At 45.2% G+C, this 21,383-nt stretch overlaps 1 protein-coding gene across 1 annotated transcript; it reads left to right on the top strand.

Annotated features, from left to right (window-relative positions):
* The first annotated feature begins 112 nt into the window (after positions 1 to 112).
* On the top strand, positions 113 to 21,383 carry AIDA (axin interactor, dorsalization associated). The gene is made up of 10 exons (XM_069955493.1): positions 113 to 414; positions 4,513 to 4,582; positions 9,511 to 9,564; positions 12,018 to 12,072; positions 12,558 to 12,621; positions 15,712 to 15,818; positions 17,394 to 17,516; positions 19,811 to 19,933; positions 20,077 to 20,194; positions 20,856 to 21,383. The coding sequence occupies exons 1-10, from the start codon at positions 308 to 310 to the stop codon at positions 20,950 to 20,952; spliced, it is 918 nt and encodes a 305-aa protein (XP_069811594.1). The 5' UTR covers positions 113 to 307; the 3' UTR covers positions 20,953 to 21,383.

The following is a 21,383-nucleotide window of genomic DNA, read 5'->3' as shown; positions in this document are numbered from 1 at the left end:
CGAAATGATCTATAGGGAGTGGGCGTGGTGTTAGCATTCTGCCAATAAGAATGTCAAGTGAGAGAAAAGAGGCGGGGCTAGGCGTGACAGCGAGGCTTGGCTTAGGACGGGAAGGGCTGGGCCAGCTGATGGGTGGCGGGGCTTCCTGTCTCTCGATGTGATGGGCTTGGCCGCAGAGGAGGGGCAGCTCCAGCATCAGCAGCAGGCAGCGGCGGCGGGACCGGTCCCGGGACGTCTGTACCTTTCCCGGACGATGCACAGCTGAGTGGTGGCGAGCTAGTGCCCGGGGGTGTGTCCTGCCCCAGCCATGAGTGAGCAGGGCAAGACGCTGCAGAAATGGAACGCAAGCTTCAAGAAGGGCACGGACTTCGACTCGTGGGGGCAACTGGTGGAGGCCATAGATGAGTATCAGATGTAAGTGGGGGCAGTGCTGCTGGGCGCCCCCTGCCTGTGCAGAGGTGGTACTGCAGGGCCCCTCCCCAGTGTAGCTGTCTACAGGTGCAGCTTCGGGTCCTGTACCCCTGTGCTGGGCGCCCCCTGCCTGTGCAGAGGTGGTACTGCAGGGCCCCTCCCCAGTGTAGCTGTCTACAGGTGCAGCTGCGGGTCCTGTACCCCTGTGCTGGGCGCCCCCTGCCTGTGCAGAGGTGGTACTGCAGGGCCCCTCCCCAGTGTAGCTGTCTACAGGTGCAGCTCCTGCTGTACCCCTGTGCTGGGCGCCCCCTGTCTGTGCAGAGGTGGTACTGCAGGGCCCCTCCCCAGTGTAGCTGTCTACAGGTGCAGGTCCTGCTGTACCCCTGTGCTGGGCGCCCCCTGCCTGTGCAGAGGTGGTACTGCAGGGCCCCTCCCCAGTGTAGCTGTCTACAGGTGCAGCTCCTGCTGTACCCCTGTGCTGGGCGCCCCCTGCCTGTGCAGAGGTGGTACTGCAGCACCCCTCCCCAGTGTAGCTGTCTACAGGTGCAGCTCCTGCTGTACCCCTGTGCTGGGCGCCCCCTGTCTGTGCAGAGGTGGTACTGCAGCACCCCTCCCCAGTGTAGCTGTCTACAGGTGCAGCTGCGGGTCCTGAACCCCTGTGCTGGGGGGCCCCAACCTGGGGCTCCTCAGCTGATGTAGAACTACAACACCCAGGTTCATAGGGCATACAGAGCCACAGGTTGTAGACAATGGTGGGAATGGTCTTTTTGTAATAGCTAGTGAATGCTGGGAGTTGTAGTTCTGTTGTAGCAGAGGAGCCCCAGGTTGTTAGGGAATGCTGAGTGTTGTAGTTTTATTATCATTGGGGAGCTGCAGTTTGTTAGGGAATGCTGGGAGTTGTAGTTTTCATAGCAGAGGAGCTGCAGGTTGTTGGGGAATGCTGGGTGTTGTAGTTCTGCAATAACTGATGAGCTGCAGGTTGTTTGGGAATGCTGGGTGTTGTAGTGTTGCTATAGCAGAGGAGCTGCAGGTTGTTAGGGAATGCTGGGTGTTGTAGTGTTGCTATAGCAGAGGAGCTGCAGGTTGTTAGGGAATGCTGGGAGTTGTAGTTTTGCTATAGCAGAGAAGCCGCAGGTTGCTAGGGAATGCTGGGAGTTGTAGTTTTGCTACAGCAGAGGAGCCGCAGGTTGTTAGTGTGTTGGGAGTTGTAGTTCTGCAATAACTGCTGAGCTGCAGGTTGTTAGGGAATGCTGGTAGTTGTAGCTGGGGAGCACTGACCTATGACATCTGAGGTCACCAGTCCCTCTGGTTGGAGTATAGGGAGGTTACTTGTCCCATGTTCTCAATATCTAGCACTTACTGGGGTCAGCAGCTGCTCCTAATATTAGGGTTACTGCACCCTGACCCCCACCAGGTGGTTATGTCAGTGCTGCTGCACTGCACCTATGATCTGCTCTGATCCCCCCCCCCCCCCCCACGCTGATGTTCAGAGCCTAAACAGCACCTCCATAATGTGTAATTCCTGACTCCTCCAGACTGTAATAATCATCAGCTCATACATCTACAGCTGGGATAGGGAACCTGCTACAAAACTACAACTCCCATCATGCCTGCTAAAGCTTTGGTTGTCCAGGCATGATGGGAGTTGTAGTTCTTCAACAGCTGGAGAGCCACAGGTTTCTCAACCCTGATCTACAAACGCTAAGAATTTTTCGGCAGATTACAGGCTTCCTTGTATAGTGACATGGCAGCTGTGGGGTGTGTAAATTCCTGTCTGCCTTATTGTGGGATTTCCCTGCTGTTCTTACAGTGTTGTTCCTGGAGAGCTTGATGTGGCTGACGGCGGCGGCAACATAAGAAAAGGTGCAACTAGATGAATAGAATAGCACATTGTCGGTCTGTGGGCCACAGCGCCCCCAAGTGGTTGTTATGCTCTAGCCAGGGGAACCCCAGGGAAATATGAGTTAATAGATTGGGGTCCCCTGTTTATCTTTGTTACATAGAGCAATTCTCCCACTGGAGGACCCGGCCTGTCCTGCATTATATCATGTTGGCATGAATGGTTGCTGTGTAATGCTTCACTTCTCCTTTGGTGGCGCTGCAGGGAAACAGCTGATTATCGAGGGATCCAGCAGGACACTTGGTCAGCTACTTATTGTCAGGGGACCCTTTTGCTAAAGTAGAGCTAAAGGGGTTGTCCAGGGTTATAAAAACATGGCTGCTTTCTTTATGAAACAGTGCCACCCCTGTCCTCTGGCTGTGTGTGGTATTGCAGTTTTTATAGATTGTGTAGGAACTAGTGATGAGCGAACCTCAAGCATTGATTAGCGGGGGCTGCTGAAGTTGGATAAAGCCCTAAGGCTATGTGGAAATCATGGATATAGTCATTGGCTGTATCCATGTTTTCCAGACAACCTTAGAGCTTTATCCAACTTCAGCAGCCCCCGCTAATCAAATGCCGATCGTTCGGGTTCGGATGGACTCGAACCCGAACCCAGTTCGCTCATCTTTATTTATCACTTGTTCTTCTGGGCTGATACCCAGCTCTCCCAGCGTTCTGAACGGCAAATCTGTCCCATCCCCCGCTCCTGCGTTACTAGAGTGACATAGATCAGTCCCCTGTATTGTGTGGCTGCACTCAGTAACACTCTATCTGTAGCCATTTCCTCGGCCTCTGAAGTCCTGTCACTCGCAGGATTATTTGCTCAGGTTCCCACCCAGGCTCTCCGGCTGTTTTTTTGGGTGGAGACTTTCAACAGGATGTGAATAAGAGATGAAATCCATACACAGATGGGCAGCCGGCGCTGTGCATGTGTTCACACTACCTCCCTGCTATGCTGCTACTCTCTACAGCTGAATCACTCTTAAAGGGACAGAGCCCAAAGATATCAATGCAATAAGGCAGATTTGTATACTAAGATGTGATTGTTACTTGAGGTTATTACAGTAGAGGGCAATAAAAATCTGATTCTGGGAAAGCTGGGTGGTGGCAACACATGCATGAGCGGCCATGTTTTTAGTCTGTGTCCAGAAATCTACCTGTTTCTTGGAATTCTTTCTGTCAGCCAATGTATGAGCAGTAAGGGCTGCCATATTGGTTGTGGTACACCTGTCGTTCTTATGCAGCCATGTAGGTCAGAAGTGTAGGTGGTAGTCCCCGAGGGGGCAGCCATTTTGGTTGTCATCTAGCTGTCCCAGAAATAGTTGTGTAACCCCTTGACGGAAGATAATGTATAGAACAAAATGGCATCTGCTTCGCCAAGAAAGTGTGAAGGAGCGTCAGAGTCTTACCACTTTTCTGACTTTTCCTTACAAATCAAAATTGGTGTGACAGGTAAACTGGCCCTGTTGCCCATAGCAACCAGTCACTATGCAGGTTTCCCTTCTCAAATTACCGTGGAGGAATAAAATTGGTTGCTATGGGCAACAGGGCCGTTTTTCTGTCAGACATTCTGTGAAGGGCAGAGTAATGGACGCCCCTAGGGCCGATTACTGATTGTGAAAGGGGTTATCCAGTGCTACAAAAACATGGCCACTTTCCCCTTACTGTTGTCTCCAGATTGGGTGGGGTTTTTAAACTCTGTTCCATTGAAGTAAATGTAGCTTAATTGCAAACTGCACCTGAACTGGAGACAACAGTAGGGGAAAAAGTGGCCATGTTTTTGTAGTACTGGATAACCCCTTTAAAGAGTAAGTACCACAAAAGTTAAAAATTAGAGGCAGGAGGGTGCGGTAACACAATAAAGAAAGTATACTTGCCTGTCCCTGTGCCTTTGTAGTGCCGCTCTCCAGCAGCCACTGCTTTTTGTCAGACATCGTCACATACCCGACTCTGCTGTTGCTGAAACGTCAAAAGTGACTGCTGCAGCGTCCCGCCCCACTCACTGATTGGCTGTGCAGGCAGTCCATCAACTGGGTATGTGATGTTTCAGCTGCAGGAGACTGGCGGCTGTCCGAAATCTGTGGGGCATGGGGATGGGTAAGTATACTTTCTTTGTTATGTTCCAGCACCCTCTTTTGCCTCCCATTTATTTTTACGTTACATGGGACTTCTTCCACTTTCCTCTTGTTGCAAACTAAATGTGCTTTTGGTCTTTATAGATTAGCCCGACAATTACAGAAGGAAGCGCAGTCACCAGCCAACTCATCCGACTTCACAGAGGATCAGAAGGCAAGTGCATATATTCCTGCTGTGATAATGTAAATATTATTAGAAAATTATACCTATTCTATTGAGCGTCTGAGGATGCACTGCTGATACTGTGATGACAACACTTCATGTTCTGGTGTCTGGGAAGTGACCGCTTATCCAAGTACACTACTAACAGAAGAAATGGGTTGTCAATTTCTCAGCCTGTTCTACAATATATCAGAGAAACTAAGCTGAATGTCTATTACTTAGCATTAACACTATAATACTGCTCCCTATGTACTAGAATATAACTGTTATAATACTGCTCCTATGTACAAGAATATAACTACTATAATACTGCTCCTATATACAAGGATATAACTACTATAATACGAACTGGAGAGAATGGAACGGCTGCACATCCCATCTATGGCTGATACTAATGCCGCTAGGCCTATATTAAAAATCAACACCAGAGTGTCTGTATATGAATTGATCAAACCATATTGCCCCGTGTACCACCGCGCAGGTCCTCTGGTCCACACGGGTCCCTACGCTAACTCCACACCGTGTCGGTCAGCGACCGCCAACCCCGCAAAGCGTGCACGTGCAGGGAAGGGAGGCCATGGAACGGCCCTGCAACCCCAATGTCACAGGACCAGACCCAAAAAGCCCCACCAAAACCCAGCCAGCACCACCGGCGGGGTTGGTGGCCACTGACTGGCACGGTGTGGACTTAGTGTAGGGACCCATGTGTATCAGATACCGGCACGAGGTACATGGGGCAGTATGGCTTGATCAATTCATACACAAAATTCTGATGTGTTTTTTATTTAGCCAAGCGGCACTAGTATCAGCCATAGGTGTGAGGTGCAGCACTCTGTTTCTTCCCTGAACCGCATAACTACTATAATACTGCTCCTATATGCAGGAATATAACTACTATAATACTGCTCCTATATGCAGGAATATAACTACTATAATACTGCTCCTATATGCAGGAATATAACTACTATAATACTGCTCCTATATGCAGGAATATAACTACTATAATACTGCTCCTATGTGCAGGAATATAACTACTATAATACTGCTCCTATGTACAAGAATATAACTACTATAATACTGCTCCTATGTACAAGAATATAACTGCTATAATACTGCTCCTATATACAAGAATATAGCTACTATAATACTGCTCCTATATACAAGAATATAACTACTATAATACTGCTCCTGTGTACAATAACATATAACCCTGTGTTAGAACCCTCCAGTCACTTTGATGTATCGGTAGTATTATCTTGGTGTTGGTTTGCGGTGTAGCTTTCTCCTGTAGACTCATATGTTATACATCAGACTTTCACTGCTCTTTGGGTCAAACATTTCCTGCTTTATCTCCCAGGATCTGTTGTCTCCTTCTTCTTCCACGTTCGTGAGACTACAGTAGGTAGAGAACAATGATGGAGGGGGATCTCAGCCAAGACATTACTAATAACAAGGCCTAAAATCTGCATCTCATTTAGGTCTCTTCATGTAGTGTATAGCACCAGAAGATAATTTAACATTCTTAAAAGATTATCTCAGATCCTGAAAGGACTTAAACAGGAAAGACACATCAAATTATAATTCCTCTAAGGACTATGAAGGCCCCGCGGGCCCTGAGGGTTGGGCCCTAGTAGAGCTTGTGATAGATGCTTTGTCAGCAGGCCAGGACTTTGCTGACACCTGCGGATTTTGTGTGCGAGACATGAGGTTCTGGTTTGCTACGTGAGATGCCGTTGCTCATGGGAAACCTAAGGATAAGTGAGATTCATAGTGTTACTAGTTATCCTCATCCTATCCTGCCGCCCACTAGAATCCGACATCACTTGTGTCATCTACTCCCTCGGGTGAAATCATCCCATATAGTCTGGATTTCCAAATGTAATTCAATAGAATATTGTTACTTTCATGTTACCGGATTGACTCCTTGATTTATATGGGAGAGTTTTGTGGGCATGCTTTACGATGTATTGGAGTAGGAGCTGTTTTCTTATTGATTGATTTGCAGATAGCAATTTTTCAACTTTTAGATTTTTTAATTCTAGATTAATGTTTTTTTCGAATCTCAATCTTCAGCTATTGCAAAACTACAACCTCCAGCATGCTCTTTCCGGCCCCTACTCTCTAGTCTTGACGTTTTCTTGCCCGACATAGATAGGAGTAGTGACCCCATTCATCCTGTTGTGCTGCCCACATGCTGCTTGTGTCCCTAAGACCCATCCTTCCTGGACATACAGGGACAGCAGGACAAGCACCATTTGTGTCACATGTAGTTTTTTTAAGTGCATGCCTCTGTTTATTTGGACGTCGTATTTTGTACATGCAAAATTTAAAATACTTGAATATTGGCAGCAAAGACCTACCTATGAAACACTTAAAAATGGCAAAAACACTTTAGTTCATGTGCATAAAGAAATGCGCCAAAAGGCTAAAAGATAAATGAGATAAAAAAAATCCAAAAATGTGCATTCAACGTGTACCTAAAGGGCAAAAAATTGTAATGGCCAAAAAATGGCATAAAAATTTTCCAAAAGGGAAAAAAAATTAAATTCATTCCACTTGGAAACCAATTCTCTAGCCTTTAAATACACTGTGTGATCAAAGTCCTGGGCCGACCTGACTTATTGTTGGTCTGGGCCTTGCAACAATAGCATGGTAGTTTGAACCCAGCCTATAATGCAGATTTAACTTTTTCATGGTGATATTTGGGTGACCACCTGTTTCTCTGTACTGGCAGCCATGTTGGTTGTCGCCCAGTTATTTCTTGAAGCAACTACGTGGTGAGTGGAGAGGACAAACTATTTAGGTCTGGCAATGTTCTCCGAACCCGAACGCTTAGCATTTGACTCCTCGTGAATGCAGAGCTTGGATGCCACCCTGGGGCGTCCGGGAGTTGACTCAATAATTTTTGATTTCTCCCTGTAAAAATATCTAAAAAGGCTTTAAAGGGTCTTTGTAACCCATCTGTACAAGATGGACATCCCCTTTAAGCGAGCGTATTTTATCATCTCAGATGGTGGATTGCGGTGGAAGTTGTTAAACTCTCGCCCTCTCGCTTTCTAAACACTTTCACGGCTCTTGTGAACTCCATCGCACAGTTATTACTCCCAGCACCAGCAGAGCTCCGCAGCTTTTACGACTTTTCAGGGATTTAGAGAGTGTCGAATGTATATGGAAAGTGGATGAGATCTTGGCAGGCCCCCAGTAGGCATTATTCATCGCCTTCTGAGAAGTGGCCGCGCCCAGCCGAATATGTGGGGATGACAGCTCACTTATGAGCATGGGTGCCATGTATGTTTGTATGTATGTATGGGGGACCGGTCTGTGTTATATACAGGGCACCCCCCCCCCCCCCACCCTCATGATGTTGGGGCTGTCTCTACTACAAGACTCTGTTACTGTCTACAGAGTTGTCCTCTCGCTGGTTGTGCTGTATCTGAGTGATCTGTAATATTCATCTACAAACCCAGAAAAGTCTTGTAAAGTTAACTGTTGCATAAACCTACAATTCTATCCAGACTGGGAAATGCTCTGTGAGCTAAACGCAGCCTTTCAGAATGGTTTTTCAGTGGGTAATTGGATCCGTTTGTGTCTCTTCTGCTGGCATAAGAAGGGTTAATGTTACTACAGAGCTGGCGGCCTGCCTTGTAACCTGTTATTCATCAGACTACACGGTGTAGCAGAGCTAAGAAGTGTGAAACTCATTTGCAGATTCCCTTGATAAGATGCGGGGAGGCTGCTACCAAATACTGCATCCGGGAGACATCGGTACGGCCTCATTCACACAGTCCAGATTCTGTACAGAAATCATCCGATCCTGATCCTTTTGTTCTCAGAGATGTAATCCGCTGTCAGACTCTCAGTGATCGCATTGTATCTTGGGGGATACATGATTTTAATAGCAAAATTTATTTTTTATTTTTGAAGTTTAGCCTTCCTTTTAAAAGCAAAACATAAAATTCTGAAAATGTAGCATCACTTGTCGGACCACATACTACAATACATTGTCTCTTGCTGGTTCAGTGTTTTACTCACTACGTCCTGTCCTCTGGTCCTATCCCAAGCTGCACCCAGGTTCCCACCCCCTGGTTTGCTGTGAGAGATCCTTCATTAGGCCATGTTCACATGGCGTATAACATCAGCCATTCTGTGACCCGGTCGGGTCACAGAACGGATGGTGTTACTGAAAGTCATCCTGGCCGGTACTGCAGTACCGGACGGATGATCTTTGTTTCTGCTTTAGTTCGGATGCGGTGCGCCCGCATCCCAATTCACCGCTACACACAATGGAGCGTGCGGCTGGAGCTGCGTAAACTTCCATGTGCAACATGTCAGTTTTTCCTGCAGCCGCATGGAATACCGGCCAGAGCGTACACTATGGGGGACATTTATTAAGTCCGGTGTTTTCTGCGCCGGACTTAAAAATGTCCCTGCAGCTCCGGCACCACAGAGATTTATGTAGAGCCGGACTGCCTCTACATAAATCCCTTGCGCGCCGCTGCGCACGGCAGAAAACCTTCACCGGCGTAGAGCTGGAGTAGGTTTTCTGCATATCTTTAAGATAAAATAATAATGAATCGCACAGACTGAGTCCACGCCACCTCCACACCCCCTCCCCGCCCTTCCGACGTACCCGGCGGAAAGTGCCTATTTGCGAATATTTTATTCACAAATCGTCCATTTGCAAATAAAATCTTTCGCAAATCGCCACTTTCCGCTGAAAAATGATACATGTCCCCCTATGTGTATACCCTCCGACCGGGATTCCATTAAATCACGCCGTTTTTGCAAATTACCGTGATTTCTGCTAAACATGCGTTGTATGAACTTTTCATTGTAAAACAAAGAAAAAGCAACAAATCTTTTCATTATCTACTCAATTATAATATTTTTTAAAAATATTTATTTGTATTGTTTTGCAGAAAACAATTGGAAAAATTGCAACATGCCTAGAGCTCCGCAGCGCCGCCCTGCAGGTAGGTGTCTAGATGACTATGTCAACTGTAATAGACTGAAGCATGGATAAGCGAATAGGATCTGAAATGTTCCACGTCTCCTATTGATGAGTTTACTCTGATGTGCGATTTCTTTGGATAATCTGTACCCGAATAAAGTATATATTTAGCCAATGTATTAGGCTGGGTTCACACTATGGGGGAGATCTATCAAACTGGTGTAAAGTGAAACTGGCTCAGTTGCCCCTAGCAACCAATCAGATTTCACCTTTCATTTCTCATAGACTAGAAAGGCAGAATATGATAGGTTGCTAGGGGCAACTGAGCCAGTATCACTTTACACCATGTCTGATAAATTTTCCCCATGGTGTAAAGTGAAACTGGCTCAGTTGCCCCTAGCAACCAATCAGATTCCACTTTTCATTCCTCACAGATTCTTTGAAAAATGAAAGGTGGAATCTGATTGGTTGCTAGGGGCAACTGAGCCAGTTTCACTTTACACCATGTTTGTTAAATCTCCCATGTTTTTTTTTTTTTTTTTTCATCCCTCTTTTTCAAGTCAATGGAAAAATGGATCAAAACGCATGCATCAGTTTTTCCATTAGTTTTTTGTTAAAACTGATGACAAAGATGGATGAAAAAACTTACTACTTACCTTTTTGGTACATTTCATCATCTACAGAAGGGATGGGGAACCTGTCGCCTTCCAGCTTTTGCAAGACTATAATTGCCATCATGCTTTTTAGGTTTGGTTGTCCAGGCATGATGGGAATTGTAGTTCTGCAGCTGCTGGAGGGCAGGCAGGTTCCCCATCCCTGATCTACAGAGACATGTCCATGTAGACTTGTTGTTCTCCCAGTTTAAAGACGCCACAGGCAATGACTTGTTTCAAATAGCCATGATATTGGGTGACTTCTACGCCTTACAGGGGTGTGTGCTCCAGTTATTCTTCCCATCAGGAACCAATAAATTTTGGATTCGTTCCCCTTGGTGTGAACAGTTATAGGCCTTGCACCTCTGGTTACACTTCCTGTCACGGTGGCCCTGGGTGGGATTCTTGCATACACTGACTGAGTGCTTTCCTTGCCCTCCGCCTCCCTTCTTTGACAGCTGTGAGATGCCTGGCAGGACGCCACCACCACAGAACCTGCTTGGGACGGCCTGAATGAATCGCCCCCAGTGTAACCTCAGTCACAGCGTGAAGGGCGTGGGCCCCACAAAAAGCCAACATTGTGCCGAGCACGGCCGCCCTGGGAGGATATATTATTCTAGTGTTAGAACCGACAGCTGATGTCTCCAGTGTAACGTTATAGCGGTATAACAGGACCTCCCCGAAGATCGCCATACTGACCGTGACCTTATCTTAAAGGAGAACGAGACCTCAAATCGGCAGCTTATAATACTGCAGGAGCGTTATAAATGGAGCAGCTGGTTTCTCATATTAATACAGTAATATATCACCTAATAAATGGAGCGACCTTTATTGGTATTGCCTTATTACAGTACAGTAGCCTTATCCGTGTACAGGGTGATAACTGTCACATTTTATAATTCTTCTGTACTGTAATAAGATGTGACAGATATTAGTCACTCTTTTATTATAGTACAGCAGTGTAAAAGGTGATATGATGGATATCCGCTCCTCATCTGTAATAAGATGTGATTCGTAATGGCTGCTCCTCCTATAACACTGCTGTACTGTAATAAGATGACCGATATCCGCCACTCATCCTTTAGCACTGCTGTACTGTAATACGGTGTGACTGATATCAGCCGCTTCTCCTATAACACTGCTGTACTGTAATAAGATGTGACTGATATCAGCCGCTTCTCCTATAACACTGCTGTACTGTAATAAGATGTGACTGATATCAGCCGCTCCTCCTGTAACACTGCAGTAATAAAATGACTGATATCCGCTGCTTCTCCTATAACACTGCTGCACTGTAATAAGATGTGTTTGATATCCCTTGCTCCTCCAATAATACTGCTGTACTGTAATAGGATGTGATTGATATCCCCTGCTCCTTCTATAACACTGGTGTACTGTAATAGGATGTGATTGATATCTGCCGCTCCTCCTATAACACTGCTGTACTGTAATAGGATGTGATTGATATCTGCCGCTCCTCCTATAACACTGCTGTACTGTAATAGGATGTGATTGATATATGCTCCTCCTATAACACTGCAGTAATAAATAAGATGACTGATATCCGCCGCTCCTCTTATAACAATGCTGTACTGTAATAGGTGGAGCGGCTGATGTCGCATATGGATGTAGATGTCTCCTGGGGAACAATAGCACAGCATCTTCCTGCCAGAGCGGAGCTAGAGTATAGCTGCTCTCATGTAGTTATTTGCTGGTGTTGGCAGGACAGAGTTTAGTTTGGTGTTCACCTGTGGGTGGGGGGTCTGATCGCTCCGGGGGATCTGACTTGTATATCACCCTTATCTTTGTTTCCTTCCCACAGTCCACACAGTCTCAAGAAGGATTCAAGCTGGAGGATATCAAGAAACTAGAACCAAGTAAGTTTATTATAGACTGTGCAGGCATCACTAGACACCCCTGGGGGGCAGTACAGAGGTCATTGCTCCAGAGCTCGGAACGTGCACACATGGCAGCCTGCACTCTTTCCTCTTGCTGATATTGATGGCCTATACATAGGATAGACCAGTACTGTCAGATCATAGAGAGTGTAATTCCATGCTGAATAAAGAGGCTGTGGTGCTCTGGCTTCATTGGTTACCAGAGTGCCATACATTTAGCAGTGGTTGGGCCTGGTATTGCAGTCCAGTCTTGTTTACCAGGTACGACACTGTATATTTGGTAGTGGTCATGCCTGGTATGAGCTCACAGTAAATAACAATGGGATGCGGTGCAGTACTGATCGGCAGGTGTGCTGGGACTAGGATAATCGTTATACACATCCACATGGAAATACACCTTCAGATTGGTATAACGTTCTGATTTTTCAGTCTCTTTTAATTCTGGCTGTTCTCTCACATTGTAGTCCTGGACAACCTTCTGACCTTTAACAAAGAATTCCCCTTTGATGTTCAGCCTGTTCCTCTAAGGTAGGTGCCGACTCTTTCTAAACATGACTGACATTTTGTCTTATGGAATTTAAAGGGGTTGTTCAAGCAGAAAGTTTCCAGGGATGTGCCTGGGGAGGTGATAAATAAAAAAAAACAACAACTAACAAATAAAAAATAACTTGCACTCACCTCACCTCTCGCTCTCACGCCGCCATTCCTGTGCTGTGATGTCACAGTCCCGCTAAGCCACACAGCAGCTGCAGCGGTGTCTATGCTGTCCTGGACCCAGAAGCGGGGACCATAGTGGCAGCGACTTGGGAGTGCAAGTTAGTGTTTGTTTGTTTGTTTTTCTTTTCTTTTTTGCCAGGCATATACCTAAAAAGTTGGCATGATGGGGGTTGTAGTTTTGCAACAGATGGATAGCCAAGGTTTCCTACTCCTGGCCTATGATAGGAGGAGGCTTCTGTGATCTGTACAGCATAACAGCGACATGTGACACCAGTAGATAGAGGAGACAGTGGCTGAAGCTCACAGCTCTGTCTCCCCCTCCTCAGTGGTCACAGAGCATGCCCAGACACCTTTTTTCTTTTTTTTCATATTTAAAAGTTTTATTGAAAAAAGATTTCAACAAGCTATACAGGCGAAATGTCATGAACTGACAGGTAACAAGAGTACAAAAGTAATCTATACAGTGAAAACCTTAAAATAGTTCTCAGGATGTTCCACGGTAAAAATCCTTGCATAGGTCAGCAAACAGTACGTGAGCAATGACAGCAGGTATGTAACAAGAAATAGAAGAGAAACTTCCCCAACTCCACTGAGCATAAATCATGAGAATGATAACATTACCGGGCTCATGAGGTCATATCATGACAGCTGAAAGACAAGAACAACGTAAACCAAGAAGGAGTGAAAAAGAGAAAAGAGAAAGAGATAGGGCCAACAAGAAGCAGACACCTTTTTCTGTTCATGTTAATGGATTTTGTCTATTGTTGCCTATGATCCATGAGCCTTGGTCTTTAGCAGATCACTAAATGCTGTTCAAAATGGCTCAGGCAAGATGGCTGTCCACATAATAATGTACAAAAGATGAAATAACGAAAATTTGAAAATAGAAAATTATTAGAAAAAAAATAGTAAGTTTCAGTATCTGGATGTAACCAGTAAAAAGCCCATTTCCACAGACCCCATTAGTAATTGGAGGGATGTTCCTTGTAGAGTATCCCTCACTCTGGAGGACCCCTTCTGTCCTGCATTACACACACACACAACCCATTGATAGAAATGGACACTGTATAATGCTTCATTCCCCCTGTGGTGGCGCTGCAAGGAACACTTACTGTTTGATTTTCCTACAGATTACAGCTGAACACTGGAGGTCTCGGCACAGAGACCCTTTGTGATCAGCTTATTGTCTGGAGTCCCCTCCATTGTCCAAAGTGGAGAAGCCCTGGCCCGGGATCTACCTGAGCAGACACTTGTGGCATGTCCTTGTGATATACCACCAATGCCTTGTCATGAGACGAGCTGTCTGCACTCTAATCTAGTCTGTAGTGGTTTGTTCCCATAGCAGGCAAGAACCTACCATATATTCCCGGGTCTGCCATTGTGTATAGGCCATGGCGGTCAGGGGATCTCTGCAGGATGCGCTGTCAGTATACAGAGCCCTCGGTGACCTATTTAGACTGCGGCGTGGATTACAGCACAACATCTGTCCGGGGATCAGGTTCTCTGGGTTATTGTTTTTCCCTCTGGACTGATTGAGTTGATATATGTAAGTGATCGGTATTATCTTCTGACCGGGCGTCACCCCTGATGCTTCATCACCGTCCTTGATACCGACATCCCTACCCCCCCAAATCTCATCTCCCTTTATGAGAATTAGATGACCTGGTGTATCCTGGGAGCAGCTGTTTTATTAGTTCCACCATAGCGGAGAATTGAGACGTGTCGGCAATCGTCTAAGCATAATAGCAACGTTGCAAATAAAGCTGGTTTGAAATATTCCGTATTGTGTTCACAGCTCCAGTGCCGATCAATGTGTCTGTGTCTAGTATGAATTATAGGAGTTTTAGAAAAACATGGTGGCTTTCTTTCAGAAACAGCACCTCTCCTGTCTTCAGTTTGGGTGCGGTATTGCATCTTAGGACCCTAATCTACCAAATCAGGCCAATTCTACAGATTATCGCTCCAATCCTCGGCTGATCCTTGTCTTTTTGCAGGTTTAAAAATCGATACTTGTAATAGCGATGCACGGACAACGGCTGATGACAGTGTAAGGAAAATAATAAAGTTTATACTTGTTGCAGCCTTTACCCCGCGTTTCCTGCGCCCCACAGCCTTCTCTGAGCAGGAAAAGCAGTGAGCAGGAAACATGGGGAAAAGGCAGTAGGACACCGGGGTGTCCGGACACGCAAGTATAAACTTTATTATTCTGTATATGAAAGCAAGGGCTGCACAGACATTGATAATGATAGATATGGATATATACAGCGCTTGCTACATGATCATCGAGTCCTGTAATAGTCTCAGTAAGCGAGTGCTGATCTAGCAGATGGGTGCTTGCTTACTGTCAGGGGTCTGGCCGTGTAATACGGCCCTTAGTTCCATTGACATGAATGGAGCTGAATTGTAATACCACACACACAACCTGAGGACAAGAGTGGCGTTATTTTTTCAACAGTAACTGTCTGAGGTCACATTTACACATTCAGTAGCTTTTCAGGACTGTATAATGTCCAAAATCTGCCAAAAATTTGTTAGGATTATCTTTTGTGGATGCAGAAAAAAGGGGGAAAGTGATAGTTAAATTAAAGGGATTATTATTATTATTATTGTATTTTTTTTTTAAATGTTTAACATAAAAACTTTATTAAAAAAAAATCATTTTCTGATTAAACATTCCCTTTAAGTTCTACAAGGGGACATGTTTTACCTGGAAAACACGAAAAGTGGCTCATAGTGATATTACCGCATGGAAATGTGCGGTGTATTCCTCATGTCTCTAGCACCACCTATAGCCTCCTAGCTGGAAAAGAGCTTGGAAACCTGGTCAGATGACAAGAACGGCGCTGTAATCTATAGTCATGAGCCCCACAGCTCTCCCCAGTGATGTCCTCTTTTCTACAGGAGGATTTTAGCTCCGGGAGAAGAGGAGAATTTAGAAGTGGAGGAGGAGGAAGATGAAGGAGGCGCGGGGGTCGGCTCTCCTGACTCCTTTCCAGCTCGGGTTCCTGGTAAGAATGGCTGACTATTCTCCTAGGTATTGCAGAGGATTATAAAGACATGGCTGCTTCCCTCCTGCGACTGCGCCACATGTGGATTGTGTCAGGTATTGCAGCTCCGCTCCATTGAAGATGCAATAATACACAATCTGCTGCTGTTTTTGGAAGGAAGCAGCCATGTTGTATTTTTTTTTTATTTTGTAATTCTACACGTCCTCCTTGCTGCATGTGTTCTCATAGGGAGGGGGTCATCTCTGTAGTTTGGCATGCACTGGCTGTGGCAGTAATGTATTCTTTGCTTTTCTTATTGCATACTGGTTTATGTTATTCGCTGTTCTATACTCCAGTCTGTATTTAGACTTCCCATTACTAGTTGCAGTGCATTGTGGGAACCTAAATGCATATAGTAAAGGCCCCCATACGTGTCAGCCAACCCTCTATGTATGTGGGGGCCTCCCGACCCCTCTGGCAGATGATTATGGGGGAAACCTAGGAGTCTGGCAGCGGCTTACCTCTCTATTTAAAACGCATGCACACTTCCCTAAGCTGTGTGTTCATGCAGCAAAGACTTGACATTAAATCCCATCACATGTTGGGTTTGAAATGGTCAAAGCTCCTGTTGGGTGGTCAGCGTGTAACAATACAATGTTATCCTAAATGTGCCTCCTTGTGTTTCCCTGCCTGCCTGTGTCCTATGGTTGTGCTCCCACCATTGTGCTTGGCGCTGGCTGTCACCCGTGCATGGCTGTCTCATATGCATGTGCCTCTCTGCCTGCCCATTACAGGAGCCATACAAGGTAGGAACTTCTTGTCACCTGTTGTTGTTATTATTTATCTTGGTTTTGCTGTTCAGTGTGTAAGCAGCTTATCTTGGCTCTGACGCTGTAGCAAAATAGGAAGATATAAAAGACAGTGGGGGAGATTTTTTAAACTAGTGTAAAGTAGTGCTGGCTTAGTTGCCCCTAGCAACCAATCAGATTCCACCTTTCATTTTCCAAAGAGTCTGTGAGGAATGAAAGACGGAATCTGATTGGTTGCTAGGGGCAACTGAGCCACCATGTTTGATAAATCTCCCCACACTGTGTTATATTATAGCCCTAAGTGATGATGTCAGTCCAGTGACCTCACTTCCTATATATATGAGCATGATTGGTGGAGGTGAACAGCCTCAGACACATCAGTGTCTTTATAGAATAGTGCTCCCCAACCCGTGACTGTGACATAACTACATTTCCTACCATGCCCTGACAGATGATGGGAGTTGTAGTTTCACAACAGAGGTTGGGGCACTCTGATCTCCACCCTCCATGCATGAATCCCTTTAAATTTTTAGTCTCTGATAATTGCATAACTTTCAGTTTTACTGTAAGCTGTAAATCAAGATTGTTTTTTTGTTTGGAGTGTTCTTTGTGGTGCTGACATCTAGTGGCAATATAAAAAACTGCAATTTACTTCTGATGATTATGTCTCTTTAATTTTCTGCTTGAGATAGATGATGGGTACAAGGGGATCACTCTCCTTACCCTATCACTCAATATGTATTTACAATATAAGTCCCTTATAAAGACTCATTCTTTCCTGTACCAGGAACTCTGCTACCCAGGCTGCCCTCCGAGCCCGGCATGACCCTCCTTACCATCACAATTGAGAAAATTGGCTTGAAGGATGCTGGTCAGTGTATTGACCCTTACATTACGGTCAGTGTGAAGGGTAGGTGTCAGGGTTTTTCTTATATTTCTTATATAGTTTTCCATCATCATGGAGATCAACAGAAATAGTTAAAGTGACTGTACCACCAGGCCCAGGCTGAAGCACTGGAGGCGGCCGACCCATCCTTAGTGGGAGGAAACCCCTGCCCCTTTATGACGTGACTCCATTAGAATCAATGGAACCCTATCATAGAGGGGTGGGGGTTTTCTCCCACTTAGGGTGGGTCGGCCCGCCTCCAGTGTTTCTGCTTGGGTCTGGTGGTACAGTCACTTTAAGGAGCATTTTTAGCTCTGCTACATCTATCGATTTATCTTTGGATGTTATTAGGATTGACCTCTGGCAGTGCCCCTCCGTCCCTGAAGCCTGCAGTATAACATTACAGTTCTTGCTTCAGTGTCCGGCCGGCACACAGTTCTCACACACTTTCCCTCCGTCCCCCCGAGAGCTGTATAACATGGCTGCCCCTTTCTGGGAATCCTGCTCTCCCAGTTCCAGCTCCACAGCTGCTGTCAGGAGATATTCTCTTGATGCTGTCATCTGGCGAGCTCACCACTCCACACCTATGGATCCAGAAGCAGTGCATTGTGGGAGATGGTCGTGTCTTGTCAGGCCATTGCATAACATCTTCAGTCTAGCTTAGTCCTTATGGCATGGAGCTTATATTTTGGGGTGGGTTTTTAAATCATGTGTTTCTGGTGTTTAACCCCTTCAAGACAGCGCCCTTTGATGCACAAAAGTCCGGGTCAAATTAATGCAATGTTCCTTCCCGCCTTCTAAGAGCCATAGCGCTTTTATTTTTCCACCTATTGGGCTGGTTGGGATGTCATTTTTTTTGTGACATGATTAGAGATGAGCGAACCTGGAGCATGCTCGAGTCAATCCGAACTCGAACTTTCGGCATTTGATTAGCGGTGGCTGCTGAAGTTGGATAAAGCCCTAAGGCTATGTGGAAATCATGGATATAGTCATTGGCTGTATCCATGTTTTCCAGACAACCTTAGAGCTTTATCCAAGTTCAGCAGCCCCAGCTAATCATATGCCGAACGTTTGGGTTCTGATGGATTCGAACCCGAACCCGGTTCGCTCATCTCTAGCCATGATCTCTAGTTTTTATTAATATCATATTGGTGTAACAGAAAAATTTTGATAACTTTTTTTTTTTTTTATAAAAAAAAATTTCTAATATATAATTTATTAAAATCAGCAATCCTGGTGTGTGTGTGTGTGTGTGTGTTGTTTTTTTTTTTTTTTTTTTTGTTTACGCCGTTCACTGTGCGGGAACAATAATGTTATATCTTAATAGATCGGACAATTCCGCACGCTACGATATGTAATATGTTTATTTATTTTTTAAGATTTTTAAAATGTGCAAGGGGGTATTTTAAACTTTTATTGGGAGGGGGGTTATAAGGGTTTTTTTTTTTTTAAATACTTTTTAAAAACTTTTTTTATTACTTTTTTTTTTTTTTTTTTTTACACTTTTTTTATCACTGTAAAACATGCAATAAATAGATAGCAGATAGCATAGATCAGTACATGCAATCTATGTATAGAGCCTGAGAGCAGACTCTATACATGGATTGCCGATCCGTCAGGATGGAGGTAAGAAGCTTACCCCCGCTTGCCGACACAAGCGATCTGGACCCCTGCAGCATGGCTGTGGGGGTCCCGATCACTCAGTGACAGAAGCTTGTTCTGTCACTGGGTACCTTAAACGCCGCAATTGCTATGGATTGTGGCGTTTAAGGGGTTATTGGGACGCAGCTGCCTCTCATTACCTCCGGCCCCGGACACTGATGTGTGCGGGGCCGCTCTCACTGCAGTGGGTGCCACACACATCAAAAGCCCCTGAAGTCAGAAATGTATTTATACATTCCTACTGCACGGGGTATGTGCAGTAAAAACGCATATATACAGATTACTGATGGGAAGGGATTAATAAAAAAAAAATTGATCTAGTATTTATCCTTGTGGAGTGCACTCTGTGTCTAGTCCTTTTCCTTTTTGATACATATTTTGGGGTGGGGCAAGTTTTAAAATGGTTATCCAGGGTTAGAAAAAAACACAGCTACTTTCTTTCATAAACAGCGCCACCCCTGTCCTCAGGTTGTGTGTGGTATTACAATTCAACTCCATTCACTTTAGTGGAACTGAGCTGCAAACCCCACACCCAAATAAAAACACCCCAATGTCCCATGCTAAGAGTTTCCGTTTGTGATCAGTGCCATAGAACGATAATCGGAGGTGCTTCAATTTAATGATATCATTTGCCTCCCTCCTCAATGTTTTTGTAGATTTAAACGGCATTGATTTGACGCCCATTCAGGACACCCCCATGGCATCCAGGAAGGAGGACACATACGTTCACTTTAATGTTGAAATTGAAATTCAGAAACACGTCGAAAAACTTACAAAAGGTGAGTGCGTCCTAAAGCTGTGTGATGTCTCCTACAGGAGCAGAAGCGCAGCTCCCTGATGGGAGAGACTGATGGACTGCGCTCAGGGGGATGAGGGCTCACAGGCCCCTTCAGCTTCATCACACCTTGTTTCTGTTTTTCAGGGGCAGCTATATTTTTCGAGTTCAAGCACTACAAGCCGAAGAAGCGATTTACAAGCACAAAGTGTTTTGCCTTCATGGAGATGGATGAGATCAAATCAGGCCAGATAGTAATAGAGCTGTAAGTGACCCTGATGTCAGCGTGGGGTCTGGTGGTCATTGACATGAATTATATCCACATAACATAAGACCAGGTGTTACAGCACAACCACAACTGTAGATGGCTTATTGTGTGGTGTCAGCTGGTCCTATAGATACATTTTCATAATTGCATAGTAACTAATGTATGTACAGTGAGCAGAATAGGGAGTGCAGCTCTGGGGTATAATACAGGATGTAACTCAGCATCAGTAATGTAATGTGTGTACTAAGAGACCTTACTAGCAGAATAGTGAGTGCAGCTCTGGAATATAATACAGGATAAGTAATGTATGTACATAGTGACCCCACCAGCAGAATAGTGAATGCAGCTGTGGAGTATAAGATTATGTCCACACTACGGAATCCCTCTGCTTGTCCCATAGCCTTCATTCAACGATTTGGCAATGATTCCGCTGTCTGCCCGAAGAATGAGAGGGTTCATTCTTCTGGCGGACGGTGGAATCTGCCAAACCATAGAATGAAGTATATGGGAGCTGTGGAATCTGCGGTGGGTGATCCGTCGGGATTCCGTAGTGTGCACATACCCTAATACAGGATGTAACTCGGGATCAGTGCAGGATAGGTAATGTTAGTACACAGTGACCTAACAGCTTGTGTAAAATATATACTTTTAATTGCAGCTACAAAAAACCGACAGACTTTAAAAGGAAGAAACTGCAGCTGCTAACTAAGAAGCCACTGTATCTCCACTTACACCAGACATTGCACAAGGACTGACCACTCTGCCGTCTTCCACCCCTCCCCGCAGGCTGTAATGGTGCCTCCCCTGCCGCATGATGGCTTATGTCCCACAGCAATAAGGCGAGCAGCAGGATCCACGCCATCTGCCCACAGGACTTTGGTGACCGGTTCACTTCTGTAGATAACTCCTCACTCCCTGTGACCAGAATTGGTTATAAGAAGTTTTCTTTTTAACTTTTCCTAAAGTTCCATATTTACATAACTGTAACAATTGCCTCATGCAAAAAAAAAAAAAAATCCTGAATTTTATACGGAGACTTCACTGCTGTTCAAACGAAATATTTTTAATTTACGGACTTCATGAAGATTTCCAGTTTGTAAATTTTTTTTTTTTTTTACATCCACTTATAATTAGCCTCATGTTTTGTATCGGATCACATCCCCCTTATAAAGTGATTTGTACGTGA

This window comes from Dendropsophus ebraccatus, chromosome 15, assembly GCF_027789765.1.
Source record: "Dendropsophus ebraccatus isolate aDenEbr1 chromosome 15, aDenEbr1.pat, whole genome shotgun sequence".
Lineage (NCBI taxonomy): Eukaryota > Metazoa > Chordata > Amphibia > Anura > Hylidae > Dendropsophus > Dendropsophus ebraccatus.
This window is presented reverse-complemented; position numbering and strand designations above follow the sequence as displayed.